Genomic DNA, 14819 nt, shown 5'->3' with positions numbered 1-14819 from the left:
CAAAAATGAACATGGAGAGTGACGAACAGGACGCTCTCAATTTCAATAAATATCTATTAGATCATCTTTTTGATTACCTTTCTTTTTTGCTGTTTTAATTTTTTTTTTCAGTCTCTATCTACACTCTTTCATTCACAAATGAAGGATCAACACTCTGCTCTCATCTTTTTTCCACATCTTTCTATCTCATGGGGCTGTTTTACTGGTGTCCCAGCTATGGACTGAGCTGGACTGGGGTTGTCAATTATAGAACTATGATAGGGTCCTTCCTGCATTATGCATGGAAGTGTCCCACTGGGGGAAAAAAAACAGCCTACAGCTAGGAACAGGGGATGGAGAAATGAAGGGATGAATAATGGATGGAGAGATGGAGTAGCAAAACACTATTGCAATCTGTGTCTCACCAAATTGAAGACTTGCCCTGGCTCACACCTCTGAAACTCAGGGCCAAGTCACCCTGGGTGACTCAGAGTCGCGAGGTTGTCATGTGAGAAAGCACAGGATGGCTTTAACCAGCCTTGAATTTGTGTGCAAGGACCTCGTGGGGTACTACCATCAGAAAGGTCAGCAAAGATCTTGTCTGTGATTTTAAGTGCAGATAACCTTACATTAAGATCAGATTTGTTTAACAACTTCTGTACATTAATTCATTGCATCATTTGTAAGCCCTTCCATATAAAATTTGTAGACGCTTTTTCTCCAAGTCATACAATTAACAGCAAGGTTATGTTTCACATCTAATTAAATGTCAGAAAGTATAACTCCATTCCATTACTGCAGTGTTCAGAAGAACATGATTAAAAAGGGAAGACCAGCGAGCAGAGTTAATCTTTATTACACCCAAAGGGCAATTTGTTGTACAGCTAGTAGTCAATTAAAAAACAAATGGAGATCACTGACATCAAAAGCACAAAACACAAAACGGGGCCAACAAGCATGAATTAATTTACATGCTCTAAAGATGTCCAAGGCCCCTTCCATCATCAAATATTAACCCATTAATGTTCAGTTTTATATTTTCACACCACCTCACTATGATGCTGCAGGAGATTTTTTTTTTAGTCATTAGTCACAAAGTGTTACTTTTTTCTCATACTCATTTTCCATGAAAACACAAGTGGAAATACATGTTCTTAGTTAGTTCATTGTTTGTAATCAGGTAAACTGATTTCCTCTTCCTTCCTTTTAGGTGCTTCAGCCACTAAAACACACACACACACACACACATACACACACACACACACACACACACACACACAGAGGGAGAAAATACAGCCCAAAGCCAGCTGCTTGTTTACAAACATATTTAGTCCTTGAAATGCAGGTGCGGGTGTATTTTTCTTCACATGTCTGATTTGTTGCAGTTGGCCACTGTAAATCTTGCAGCAAGGTACAGTGGAAGAGGCGCTGCAAGTGAGATATGGCTAACTTCCGAAAAGATTCATTATTCAGGAGGTGACTGAATTAGTACCTTCAGTTGACACTGAGTGGGGACCTACTGGGTAAAGGAAATGAATGCTACAGTTCTTAAATGTAACATATTAGTGAATGCGGCCAAGTAACTAAGCCCTTGTTTATATTGTCAGCCCAAATCAATTTTTTTCTGGCATATCCAGGTTCTACTCAAGTTGTTTTTTAGAAAGCCTGAGCAGCAAAAAACAACCAAAAAACAAACAACAAGGAGTGGACGTCCCAGGAAATTCATCCCAAGGTCAGACTGTGCAGTTCTCAGATAAACAGCAAATAACCTAAGAGCTCTAATCTCGGAGCTCAGACTCTACAGGCCTCAGTTAGCATGCTAAATGTTAAAGTTCATGACAGTACAATTATGGGATGTATGTAAGGGTTGCCAGGAGAAAACCTCTTCTCTCTAAATAGAAAATGACAGCACAGCTTAGGTTTGCAAAGATGGATCTGAACAAGCCACATGACTTCTGAAATAATGTCCTTTGGACAGATGAGACCAAAGTGGAGATATCCGGCCATAATGCACAACAAAAAACAAACTCTGGCAAAAACTAAACACAAGGATATCAGCACAAACACCCCATACCAGCTGTCGAACATGGTGGTGGAGGGGTGATGATTTGAGCTTGTTTTGCCACAGGACCTGAGTACCTTGCAGTCATCGAGTCAACCATGAACTCCTCTGTATACTAAAGGAAAGTGGAATCAAATGTGTGGCCATCTGTCCACCAGCTAAAGCTTGTGTCGTGCAACAGAAACATGAATCTAAGCATAGCGGTAAATCTACAACAGACTGCCTGAAAAAGAAAAGAATCAAGGTGCTGCAATGGCCCAGTCCAGACCTCAAACTGACTGAAATGCTGTGGTGGAATCTTAAGAGAGCTGTGCATAAATGAATGCTCACAAACCTCAATGAACTGAAGTAATGTTGTAAAGAAGTGTGGGCATACAGTCATACAGAAAACTGTTTATTCAGGTTATTGCTGCTTAATGCGGTTATACAAGTTTCTGAATCATGGGGTGCTTCTTTTTCACTTAACTGTAATTAGTTTGAATGCTTTTGTATAAGTCTTTACAATTTCTGCTCCATACTGATAGTTATACAAAAGAAAGCAATAGCAAGGGAGGACATGAAATACAGCAAAAGGTCTGGGCCAGACATAAACTCTTCCACTGAAGACTAGGCCTTGAAACATGTTTGTTATAAGCTTTGCCAGTTGAGCTTCTAGGACACTTTTTTCTCATTCTTGTTGTGGTACCATATTGATGCAGTTCTTGATGAATTACGTTTTCAAGTCTGCAAGTTTCTTATTATTAATGTAATTTTTCAATCAGTAACATCAAGTTTACAAAAAAAGGCAACTTTGTCCTTTTCATTACTTTCAGAACAGAAGGGGGGGGGGGGGGGGGCTTATTATGCTCATTTCAAGTTCCGTGGTTTTATTCCTGGACTGTAGAGTCAAGGTTCAAGTATTCATTACTTATTATGTATTGGGCCTCTGTGCAGCCTCTGAATTCATCCACTGTCTGAAACAGGACATTTTTGCTCTTGTCTCTTTAAATCTATTATATATTTTTTAAGCCAGCTTTCTTCCAATTGGCTGCCTATCGCAAACAGAAGGTTTGAACAGCTAGATAGTGATGTATTTGTGGTAGCTCAGCTGCTTGCCAGAGATGACAGTATTAAGGATCTCTCCTCCCTCTTATACAATATAGTGAAGAGCCGCACTGTTTTAGGTCTACACAAACTGATAAGTGACAGATTGTCATTTGAATTTCTAATAGTATTTCTAATTTTCTGTAGTGTTTTGTCTTGCAGTATTACGACTCCATGTTTTGTGATTGATTGCAATTGTTGGTGTAATCAGCAGCATCAAGGAATAGTTTGTTTTTAACACATAATATGCAATTAAAGCAGTTTACTTACAAATTATTGTAAGGCTTTGTTTCTAAACAGCACTAAAAATGCAGAGTGCATATCAGATACAGTCATTCATGGCTACAGCAGACCCTAGACTCAGATGTTTTGTGGCCTTGAAAGTTGTATACACATGTACAGGTACTACATATGCATGAATTTGTATGGCGGTCTTGCCATGCATGTATTCCTGACAGGTCCCTGATGTCAGCTAATGTCAGTCAGTGTATCAGTGAATGTGAAAGATGCTGTTGTTGTTCATCACCACCATGGTGGGATGACACTATTTGTCACTGTAGTGATGGATTCCGTCTCCCTCAGAGGAACATGTGCAAGCGCCGTCTCTGAAAGGCTGTCTTTGTGTTTCACACTCACTCACTCACACACACAAACACGGTGCTGTAAGTGACAACAAAGGCGTGCTTATCCAATTGTGGGGGAATAAGATTAAGCTACAAAGAAACTCATATGCTAATGTTAGCATCTCCTGCTCCAGTGAGAGCCTTTGTTTGTGTAATCAGGAAAAACATGGAATTAGATTTGAGATCCCGTCTCGGAAATGATGCTCATAAGACCCTATTGTATGATGTTGACATGTTCTTAAATAACTGAAGGAGAGGGCCTGCTTTCTATCTGATGTAACAATCCCCTGGGAAATAAAGACTAGTTGCGCTGTTCAGATGTCTGATTTTGTTTTCCTCTAAAATGGACTGTGTGGCAGACCCGGCCTAAGCTGGTGTCTTTGCTCACTGTTTTCCTTTATAATTGACTTAGCTTGTCACCATAATTAGGTTATGGCAAGGAAAAAAATAACTCCTCTGTCATCTGGTGTTTTAAGATGTTAATCTTTCCTTGATGAGAGCATCTCATTTTACAGCTTACTGTATTTCATCAATAGCAGCAATATGGAGTCTTATTGTTATTGTCTATCCAACAGGTCAAACAGTTGCAGCTGTTGTGTCTCATAAGTTTAAAGTAAGTCAAATCTATATAGGGCAAACACTAAAATGTGTGGTCTGCTAAGACACACATTACGGCATCTTTAACATATCTGTCACACGAGCGGGGTGGTGAGGCCTTTTGAAAAGTACTTTTCAGTAGGGACCTGCAGTTTGCCATAAATTCTCCCACCAGTGTCAGGTCAGTGGTGGTTGGGACACTTAAGATCTAGTGAGTGTGAAAGGAACTCTAGACAGTCCGGTGTTGTTGTATGAGCCAGGAGAGAGGGAGGCTATTCATTCGCACCTCTGTGACCTCTCTCTCATTCTTCTGTGGAAGAATAGCCTGCCTCTCACGCACAGTCAGCCCTAAGCCCCTCAGGGCACCCACAGCTTGTTACATAAGAATGAAGTAAAGAATGCTCCAGAAAAGTCTTCAGCCATGACCTTGGCTTTTATAGAGCACTGTGATTGGTCCTGTTCTACTGGTGCAAAATCACGTATTTATTCCTGTGATATCAAGCTTGATACGGATATTGTTGAATCTATAAGATGACTTGAAATGGCGATGACTTAGCTATTGCTAGTGTGACGATATTGCCTTTCCCCATATTTCTTCTAAACATCAAATCAGACTTTAACTTCTTATCTGTTCATGATAAGAAGTTACATTTTGATTCAAGTACAGATACAGGACTGTGCAAAAGTCTCAAGCCACCCCTCTTTTCTTTAAGAAAAACTTTAAGACCTTCAGAAAACCTGGAGAACTATTGCTTAAGACCACGAAATGAGGTAATGGCTCAAGACTTTTGTGCAGTACTGTATATAAAAAAGTAAATAAAATGTTTTATGTTTCCTTTAGTGAGTCAGTGCTTTCATTTTCTATGATTTGCTGGTTTGTTGTGCTTAATCTTAAAAAACAGGAGCAAATGGTGAAAGGTCAACAGGTATGCTGTACAGTTACAGGTGCCACCCTTAATGACCTTCAGTATCTGTATAAAGTGAGGGTCCATCAGCATCCGTGTTTACATGTTGATTCAGCTGATCATCATCGGGGTGGCTGTGCTTCAGAAGGCGGAGCAGGTCATCTACTAATCGGAAGGTTGGTGGTTTGATGCCTGGCTGCTCCAGTCTGCATGCCAAGGTATCCTTGGGCAAGATACCGAACCCCAAGTTGCTCCCGAGTCGGAGTGTGACTCTGCTAAATAGAAAGCACATAGGTATAGAAAAAGTGCCTGTATGAATGTGTGTGTGAATGAGTAAATGAGGCTTGTAGTATAAAGTGCTTTGTGTGCTCACGCAGACATAAGAACCAGTCCATTTACCATTTGTTCAACGTGTTATAGTTTTATTAAACAAATTTGGAATCATTTGCATTTTCTATTGGGTTCTAGCTCTTGTACTCATTCATGCATATCATTCAGCTAGAATATTAAAAGCTCTTGCCTGACAATGTACAGGGGAGATTCACTTCATGGTTACCAAACAACTCTGACCTGTTGGGGCATGGACACAGGACTCCTGAGGGTGTCCATTAGGAGGCAGACAAAAAGAAACTCATACAGGGTGTGGCACTCATTTTTCATCAGCACAATATTTGCTACATTGGCAGTAGTCTGTTTTTCCAAACCCTCATCAAACCTAAACTGTATTTAAGAAAGGTAACATATAATGAAGGAATTGGTCTTAATTTAGACTTGAAAATCTTATATAAAAAAAAAAACTGACATAAAGGGAAAATATTATCTTTCCATTTTGGCAAAAAAATCTTTTGAGATTTTTTAAAAATCCCTTTGTTCAAGCAGAAAAGGTTTCTTATCTTTAACATCACTACTGAAACCAGTCCTGGAAACATTTAGGTTTGGCAAGATTTCTAGATGAGTAAGTTGACCTTTTCTAAACATAATGGAGAAGACTGAGACAAGGATGGGCAGTTTGCTCACTAGAAAATATGTGAGGATGTCTTACATGACAGGTTAAGGCCAAATTTTTTTATAATCCTAGGTGTGGAGCATTACCTCACTATGTCTTTGATCTTTCTGAAAAGAAAAACACTATATCTCTATATCTGGTAGTTTTCTTTTGTTTTAATTTTAATACTTGCACAGTATTTTCTTATCTTTCACTTACTTTCTAAACTGCCTTGCAAATAAAATTAAGATTCTAACATTGTTTAATACTTATCTCTGGTTTGTGCTTTTTTCATATCATGTTATTACTTTTGTCTTCCACAGCCCCCATATCATTTTCCTGTCCCAGAGTGTGTTGTATGCTGGGAGTCCTGGTTTAAAAGAAAGCAGCCTGTCTCTGTGTGGGTCCAGGATTTGCCATGAAATTGCCCACTCCTGGTTTGGCCTGGTTATTGGAGCCAGAGACTGGACTGAAGAATGGATCAGCGAAGGCTTTGCCACCTGTCTCGAAGACATTATCTGGGCCCAAGCACAACAAGTATAAGATGATTTGTTTTCATCTTAGCCATTGTATGATGGTGACATACACTCACTGGCCACTACATTAGGTACACCTGTTCAACTCTTGGTTAATGTAAATATATGATCAGCCAGGCAGCAACATGGCAGCAACCCAAAGGATTTAGACATGTAGTCATTGTCAAGACAGCCTGCTGAAATTCAAACTGAGGATCATTATGGGGGAAGAAAGGTGATTTAAGTGGCTCTGAATGTGGCATGGGTGTTTGTGCCAGGTTGGCTTGTCTGAGTATTTCAAAAACTGCTGATCTACTGGGATTTTCCTACATAATCATCTCTGGGGTTTTCAGAGAATGGTCTGAAAAAGAGAAAATATCCAGTGAGTGGCAGTTCTATGGGGAAAAAAATGCCTTGTTGATGCCAGACTGCTTTGATCTGATAGGAAGGCAACAGTAACTCAAATAACTATTTGTTACAAACAAGGTATGCAGAAAAACATCTCTGAACACACAGCACATCAAACCTTGAAGCAGATGGGCTACAGCAGCAGAAGAACGCACCCGGTGCCACTCTTGTCAGCTAAGATCGGGAAACTGAGGCTACAGTTCACACAGGCTCACCAAAATTGGACAATATAAGATTGTAAAAACATTACCTGGTCTAATTCCTACTGCCACTCTGATAGTAGGGTGAGAATTTGGCATAAACAACATAAAAGTATGGATCCATCCTTTTTTGTATCGATGGTTCAAACTGCAGGCAGTGGTACAGAAGTGAGGGGCTGTTTTCTTTGTATACTTTTGGTCCCTTAGTACCACCGAGCAGGCCATCATGTCAATATGGACCAAATCCTCTGAGGAATGTTTTCAGCCCCTTGTTGATTTTATGCCATGAAGCATTAAGACAACTATGAAGGTAAAAGGGGGTCCAAACTAGTAGTAGCAAAGTGTACCTAATGAAGTGGCTACTGAGTGTAAAGGCAGCCTTGCTGATTTTCAGTATAACCTCTTAGATGAGTTACTGACCATTGTGAAGAAGGTGCCTCTGAGAAAGTCTCTCATTCTGTCATTAGAAATGATTTGTATGTAGTTAATTTTAGTCATTAAAAATAAATATTACTATAATATGCAGAAATGTTTTGCAGAGTACAGCAACTACATAAAATGCCTGATGATCCAACCTTCCTTTATTCTAAACATCACTGCGGTGGTTAAAGTGCATGAGCAAAACATACATTAAACACACAAGACAACTTTTTGTAAAGACTCCAATCAAATATTGAAATGCAAAAAAAAAAAAAAAAATCAAAAATAAGAAATAAACATTGTTCGAAAGGTCAGAAGAGTTGGCCAACCAATCACAGCATAAATCAATAGACCATACCTCTGCAGGTATGAAAGGATTCAGGTAAATCACACAAGACTTAGTACTACTGTCAAGTAGTATCCCTCGAAATGTGAACATTTTAAAGAAGTTGGTTCACTCATAAATAAAATAAACAAAAAACTGACTTCCAGAAAAATGTTAATCTCACACTTGCCCAGAAGTCCTTCTACAGGCTGAGGGTTAATTAAGGATACCTGTAGGAAAAAAAAAAGTAAGTGACTAAGTGGATAAAAGAAGTGGGTGTAGCATTAACGTGGATTGTTTGCAACACTGACTTCAGCACTAATCTTTTAGTTGATGTGCCTACAGACCTAATCCTCCCACTTGTGTTCCCACACCATTTAGAGTAACACAAGAGTTTTCTTTTGTCTATGTTGTTAAATCTCAACACCTTTATGAATTGAACTTACCTCTGCTGAAAATGATTTAAATTTGTTTCCAAGTGTTGCCAAAATAATTAAGATATAGTGACAGAGATTACTTCAGTCACAGTGTCCTTATGTTTTGGTGAAATTAATCACAGTCAGATATTTTTGTCTATTTTTTTGGTTCTAGTTCTTGATGGCAATTTCACATTGACATTTATCCATATGTGTCTCCCTCCAGCTCTCTTTAAAGGAGAAAAAAGAGCAGTTTGACCTGAAGGCACTGCTGAGGTGGAGAAGACTTTTCGATGAGTTGCAAAACTCAAAACAGGAACTTCAGGTCCTCAGGTGTGTAACTCTCATTGGTCCATTCTGCTAGCTTATTGAGGCGCTTTAAGCCTGCACAGAACAGCATGCTTATATTCACTGCAGTTCAGGCCATTTCTGCCAACTGTTCTCCCTCAGATGCAGGAGACAGTCTGAGCCTGAGGGATCACCTTGTGAATGTTGAAAATTCTGGGTCGTAGCCTGTCACCCAGCTCTTATCAGCAGTGTTGTTGTGTGAGTTTTAGGACTAAGATGAAATCACATAAAAATGGTCAGAAGCGGACTTCGAAGAAGTTGTTCAATAAATAAATCTGTTGTGAAAGCAGTCAGGAGGTGCATGAGAAGATGATCTTGAACAGGATATTAGTAACATTTAAATTAGGAGAGGTTTTTGTTTTTTTTAATGGGACTGTTACCACAGCTTTAGTACAGTGCAGTTACATTATGTTGACCCCAAACAGTTTACTAAAATGGAAACACACATATACACAAACAGTAACTTATTTTATGGAATCATAGTGGCCACAAGTGGAATTTCTGTGAATAATTCACAGTCTTTCTTTATACTTATTTCTTCAAGGCAGCATTCAGAATTTTTTAGTAATTCTGACTAATAGAGCACCTTGTTCACTCCCAACAATGCTAGGCCTAAAACACAAACTACTTAAAAATATCCATCAAGAAAATAAATTAACTTGAATTTACACAAGTATAGTCATAGACATGGTAGCATAGTGTGAAATTTGAATACATTTGCAATGAACACAGCAAATGCTATCTACTGTTTTTTAGGTCAGAATGTGCCCAGATTTTCTTAGTGTCTGCATATGTGGACACACATGTAAGTGTAAGCTATAGGCATTCCAGAGGTGCAGGTGTGGCAGGTGTGGCAACAAAGTATATCCAGGTGTGCTGTGCTGTCATGTCTTAGAAAAGCTCACATCGCGAGGAAGGCAAGTGTGCGCAAACACATAAATTCTTATGAGCGGACAGTGTGGGACCCACACCCTGTTTATTTCATCCAGGGTGGAAGCACAGTGTCATCAGGGGATTATAGGTGTAAACCCCAACCAGGACTTAACCCTTTAAGTAATGAAAATGCTTGTGACTTCTCTGTGCATAGTATACCTCTCCTTAGAAACAAAATCCCAGGAGGTTACACTTGTCATATTTATTGATACTCACATTCACACAATTTGAAAAAATTGCTAGTTTACAGTCAAATGCAGTCTTTTCTGAATAGTTCAAGCTGTGTTAGTGATGTGCTTAATTAGTGAATTTACATATTTTTACATTTATGATTTTAAAAGGTTCTAGTCCTTTAAGATTGATTTCTGATAACATCTATATTTGTGGCATGCCTAAATATGAAGGGAGTTACAGCTGTGAAATAGAATGTATCTTGGAATAAGAAGCTGGCAGTGAGTGAAAGGGTTAATATGCACTTGAGAATGGTGTCTGTCAGACACGCGCTGTTACAGAGGATCAAGCTTAGGGTTCTCTTCACCTGATGGGGTGACAACAAAACTAACATTTGAAAAGTGCAAGTAGGATGTGCACATACACAGACAAACATGCTTATATGCACTATGCTTGCAAGCTTTGACTGACTGCTGCATGGAAACATGGTGTATTGCATTTGTAGTGAAAACATGTTATTGCTGAACTGGAAATTAACTCCAAAAGCACTGGCAAAGCAAGCTGAAGCATTAAGGAAGCCTGCTCACGTATTATCTTAATGATTGAACACATTTAGTCTATGTGGCCAGTTTAGCACAGCTTTTACTGCAATGTACTGTTTGTGTTCTTTTACATGTACATTTTAGCAGAGCTAATTATTGTTTGTCTATTTTCAGTGGAGGCTCATTGTAATTATAGTGTATCTACACACAGTGTTATGACATTTTACCTTGTGGGTCTTTAATTTTTGAATGACTTTCTAGTGTAACAATTTTTAATAAGCTTCCGGGGAAGAGCTATGACATTCGGTGCCAGTTATGGGGTAAATGCAGTCATTGTTCATGTATCTTAATGAATTGTTGTGTAACAAGGAGAGTTTTTTAGTGTTTAGCAAGCCAGGTGAATATGTACACAAGTGATGTGATGCCATAGTGAAACATGGAGTATGTGTCTGTGGAAAAATTACATTTCCGATAGTAAATGACTAATGACTCAGTAGTTATTAAAGTTGACATGGAACAGCACCTTTAAGGAAATTCCAGTTTTACCTATAATTACTACCAAATTACAGTTATTATTTTTTTTCTAAGGGGGAAAATTCCCATATAAAAATTTATTATAACTTTTTGTTTTTTTTAACAAACAGGGCTATTGAGATTTTTGTTTTCCACATCAAAACCTTTGTGTGATGCGGTGCACGGCAGTCAGGTTTAATCTCAGAGCAGTACATTGGTCCTGAGAGAGCAGTACAGGTGACACAAAACCTCAACTCCATACCTTGCAGCCTTCATCAGTTTTTCCAGTGGACATGAAAATTACTCATAAGTCGTCATCATCATGATTATAGTGTATGAATGGGAGATTGTAATCCCTGATAACTTATTAAACTATTGTCATATTGATTGCAACCTTTAAATGTTATCTTAAATTGTGTGTTCATTGGAAGATGTAACTAAGATCTTAGGGCCCTCATAGTCTGGACACAGACCACTTTCTCATGAGGGCTACACCACCTGTGTGTGTCCAAGCTTCATTTACATTACAACAGTATATACATGAACACTAACCCATTGTCACAACACACTGAGGAATCTTTAAGAGGACCTGCAGAAGGGAAGGAAAGAAAACTACAGTGGGATGTATACAAAGGGATGCATACAGTGTCCTCACCATATACACATATACACACACACACACACACACACGCACACAAAGGCTAAATGGTAGGTTGTTCTTTCCAAGTTCAGTAGGTCACAATTGACACCCCGTGATCCAGCAGGGGCCCCAGTGGCCAGTGTTTATCAGTCCATTTCAGATGAGTTATATTTAGGGCAGCCTGGGCCAGACGCCATTCTCCCTGCTGATTTACTGGGCTGCTGGGAGCGCTGCTCTACCTTATCCGGTTTCCACAGTCAACCCAGTGTAATTTGTCAGGATATGGCTCACAGAGCTATAAACCTCTCGTGTGTGTATGTGTGTGTTCGTTTGACATTAAGTTCTGTCAGTAATAGCTCCTGATTTCCTCTCGCTTTTTCTCTCCCTCTCAATCTCAGACACACCCAGGTGTATGCACAGCTACGCGCGCACACACACACACACACACACACACACACACACACAAACACCCTCCCTCTCACTGCCCTACAAGTCAGATAAGAACACCATTTATTCTGAAATACATTTAGCTATTATGAGACGCTGAAGGCACCAAGCACCGTTTCCTCCTAAAGTTTTAGTTAATCATCCCTGACAAAGAGAGGCAGCAAAAACCAGGGATTCACACATCCATACATCCCTGGTTTGGATTATAAAGAAGGGTGCAGTCCCTTTGTTTAACATGACAGTGATGGATCAACATTTTTTCTCTTCGTGCTCTGCTGCTAGTGTCTCTGACACAAGAAATGGATACATTTTCTATGGAAATACAGTACATGCCCTGTCATTGGTTTTGTCTTTTGTTCCAATCCCTCTTTTTCTTTCAGACACACGCATGCACACACACACACACGCGCGCACACACACACACACACACACACACACACACACACACACACACACACACACACACACACACACACACACACACACACACAAACACACACAAACATTCCCAGGGATACAACACATCCCGCTGTCTTAAAAAGAGTCCATTTCATCTTATCACAAGGAACAGACAGCCACAGGCTCAATGGGCAGGTGACTGGAAAGAGAGAAAGTTTAAAAAAAAAATTCCAATATTTAAGGAGACATGTTAATATATAAACAGACTACATATAAAACACTATATTGCATATTTTAAGCTTAAACTTGTATAGCCCCTTTGTTTTATATTAATGTGTTATTACCTCACCCACCGATAAGTGGAGAGGTTATATTTTCATCCCTGTTTGTTTGTGTGTCTGTCAGCAATGCAACTCAAAAAGTTTTGAACCAAAATTGGTGAAACTTTGTGGAAATATTCCTTAAAGCCCCAAAACATGTGATTTTATTTTCAAGGTCAAAGGTCAGGGTCACCAAAAACTTTTAAAAAATGTGAAAAATCCCTTCCTCTCATCATTGGCAAAATTTAAAAATTCATATCTCAGTAAACTTTTCATCCATCGTGATTTTTTTTTTTACTCAGGTATAAACAATTACTGTTGATAATCCATCCATCCATCCATCCATCCATTCTCTTCCGCTTATCTGGGGCCGGGTCGCGGGGGCAGGAGCCTAAGCAAAGAAGCCCAGGCTTCCCTCTCCCCAGCCACCTCCTCCAGCTCATCCGGAGGGACCCCAAGGCGTTCCCAGGTCAGCTGAGAGATATAATCCCTCCAGCGTGTCCTGGGTCTACCACGGGGCCTCTTCCCGGTGGGACATGCCCAGAACACCTCACCTAAGAGGCGGCCAGGAGGCATCCTAATCAGATGCCCGAGCCACCTCAACTGGCTCCTTTCGATGTGGAGGAGCAGCGGCTCTACTCTGAGCCCCTCCCGGATGGCCGCACTCCTCACCTTATCTCTAAGGGAGAGGCCAGCCACCCTTCGAAGGAAACTCATTTCTGCCGCTTGTATTCGCGATCTTATTCTTTCGGTCACTACCCAAAGCTCGTGGCCATAGGTGAGGGTAGGAACGTAGATCGACCAGTAAATCGAGAGCTTCGCTTTTACACTAAGCTCTCTCTTCACCACGACAGACCGGTGCAGCGTCCGCATCACTGCAGAGGCAGCCCCGATCCGTCTGTCGATCTCCCGCTCCCTTCTCCCATCACTCATGAACAAGACCCCGAGATACTTGAACTCCTCCACATGGGGTAAGAACTCGTTCCTGAGCCGGAGAGAGCACTACACCTTTTTCCGGCTGAGGACCATGGCCTCAGACTTAGAGGTGCTGATTCTCATACCGGCCGCTTCACACTCGGCTGCGAACCGTTCCACTGCGAGCTGGAGGCCACCCCCTGATGAAGCCAACAGAACTGCATCATCCGCAAAAAGCAGAGATGAGACTCTGAGGCCACCGAGGAAGAAGCCTTCCGCCACCTGGCTACGCCTAGAAATTCTGTCCATAAAAATTATGAACAGAATCGGTGACAAAGGGCAGCCCTGATGGAGTCCAACACCCACAGGAAACAAATCCGACTTATTACCGGCTATACGGATCAAGCTCTCACTGCGGTTGTACAAAGACTGAATGGCCCGCAACAACGGGCCAGACACCCCATACTCCCGCAGGACCTCCCAAAGGACACCCCGAGGGACGCGGTCGAATGCCTTCTCCAAGTCCACAAAGCACATGTAGACTGGTTGGGCAAACTCCCACGCACACTCGAATATCCTTGAGAGGATAAAGAGCTGGTCCAGCGTTCCGCGACCAGGTCGATAACCGCATTGTTCCTCCTGGATCCGAGGTTCGACTAACGGACGGACCCTCCTTTCCAGCACCCTGGCATAGACCCTACCGGGGAGGCTGAGGAGTGTGATCCCCCGAAAGTTGGAGCACACCCTCCGGTCTCCCTTCTTAAAGATGGGGACCACCACCCCGGTCTGGCAATCCATTGGCACTGCCCCAGATCTCCACGCGATGTTGCAGAGGCGTGTCAACCAAGACAGCCCTACAACATCCAGAGCCTTCAGGAACTCAGGGTGAATCTCATCCACCCCAGGGGCCCTGCCACCAAGGAGTTGTTTAACTACCTCAGTGACCTCACCCCCAGTGATGGTCAAGTCATCTCCCTCGTCCCCAGACTCTGCTTCCACTACAGAAGGCCTGTCAGTGGGATTCAGGAGGTCCTCGAAGTATTCCTTCCACCGTCCGACTATAGCCTCAGTTG

The 14819-nt window shown here is 41.1% G+C and overlaps 1 protein-coding gene across 2 annotated transcripts in view; it reads left to right on the top strand.

The window, feature by feature from the left end:
- The window catches only part of aopep (aminopeptidase O (putative)), a 99742-nt gene that overhangs the window by 26466 nt on the left and 58457 nt on the right, over positions 1-14819 (top strand). For both annotated transcript variants that reach the window (XR_004020382.1, XM_030737591.1), the window contains exons 7-8: positions 6558-6771; positions 8745-8851. Coding sequence is in view for 1 of the 2 variants with exons in the window: in XM_030737591.1 (XP_030593451.1) it covers positions 6558-6771; positions 8745-8851 (321 nt within the window). In the remaining variant the exon portion in view is untranslated. The remainder of the gene's footprint in view (positions 1-6557; positions 6772-8744; positions 8852-14819) is intronic.

This window comes from Archocentrus centrarchus, chromosome 9, assembly GCF_007364275.1.
Source record: "Archocentrus centrarchus isolate MPI-CPG fArcCen1 chromosome 9, fArcCen1, whole genome shotgun sequence".
In the NCBI taxonomy this organism is placed as follows: domain Eukaryota; kingdom Metazoa; phylum Chordata; class Actinopteri; order Cichliformes; family Cichlidae; genus Archocentrus; species Archocentrus centrarchus.
This window is presented reverse-complemented; position numbering and strand designations above follow the sequence as displayed.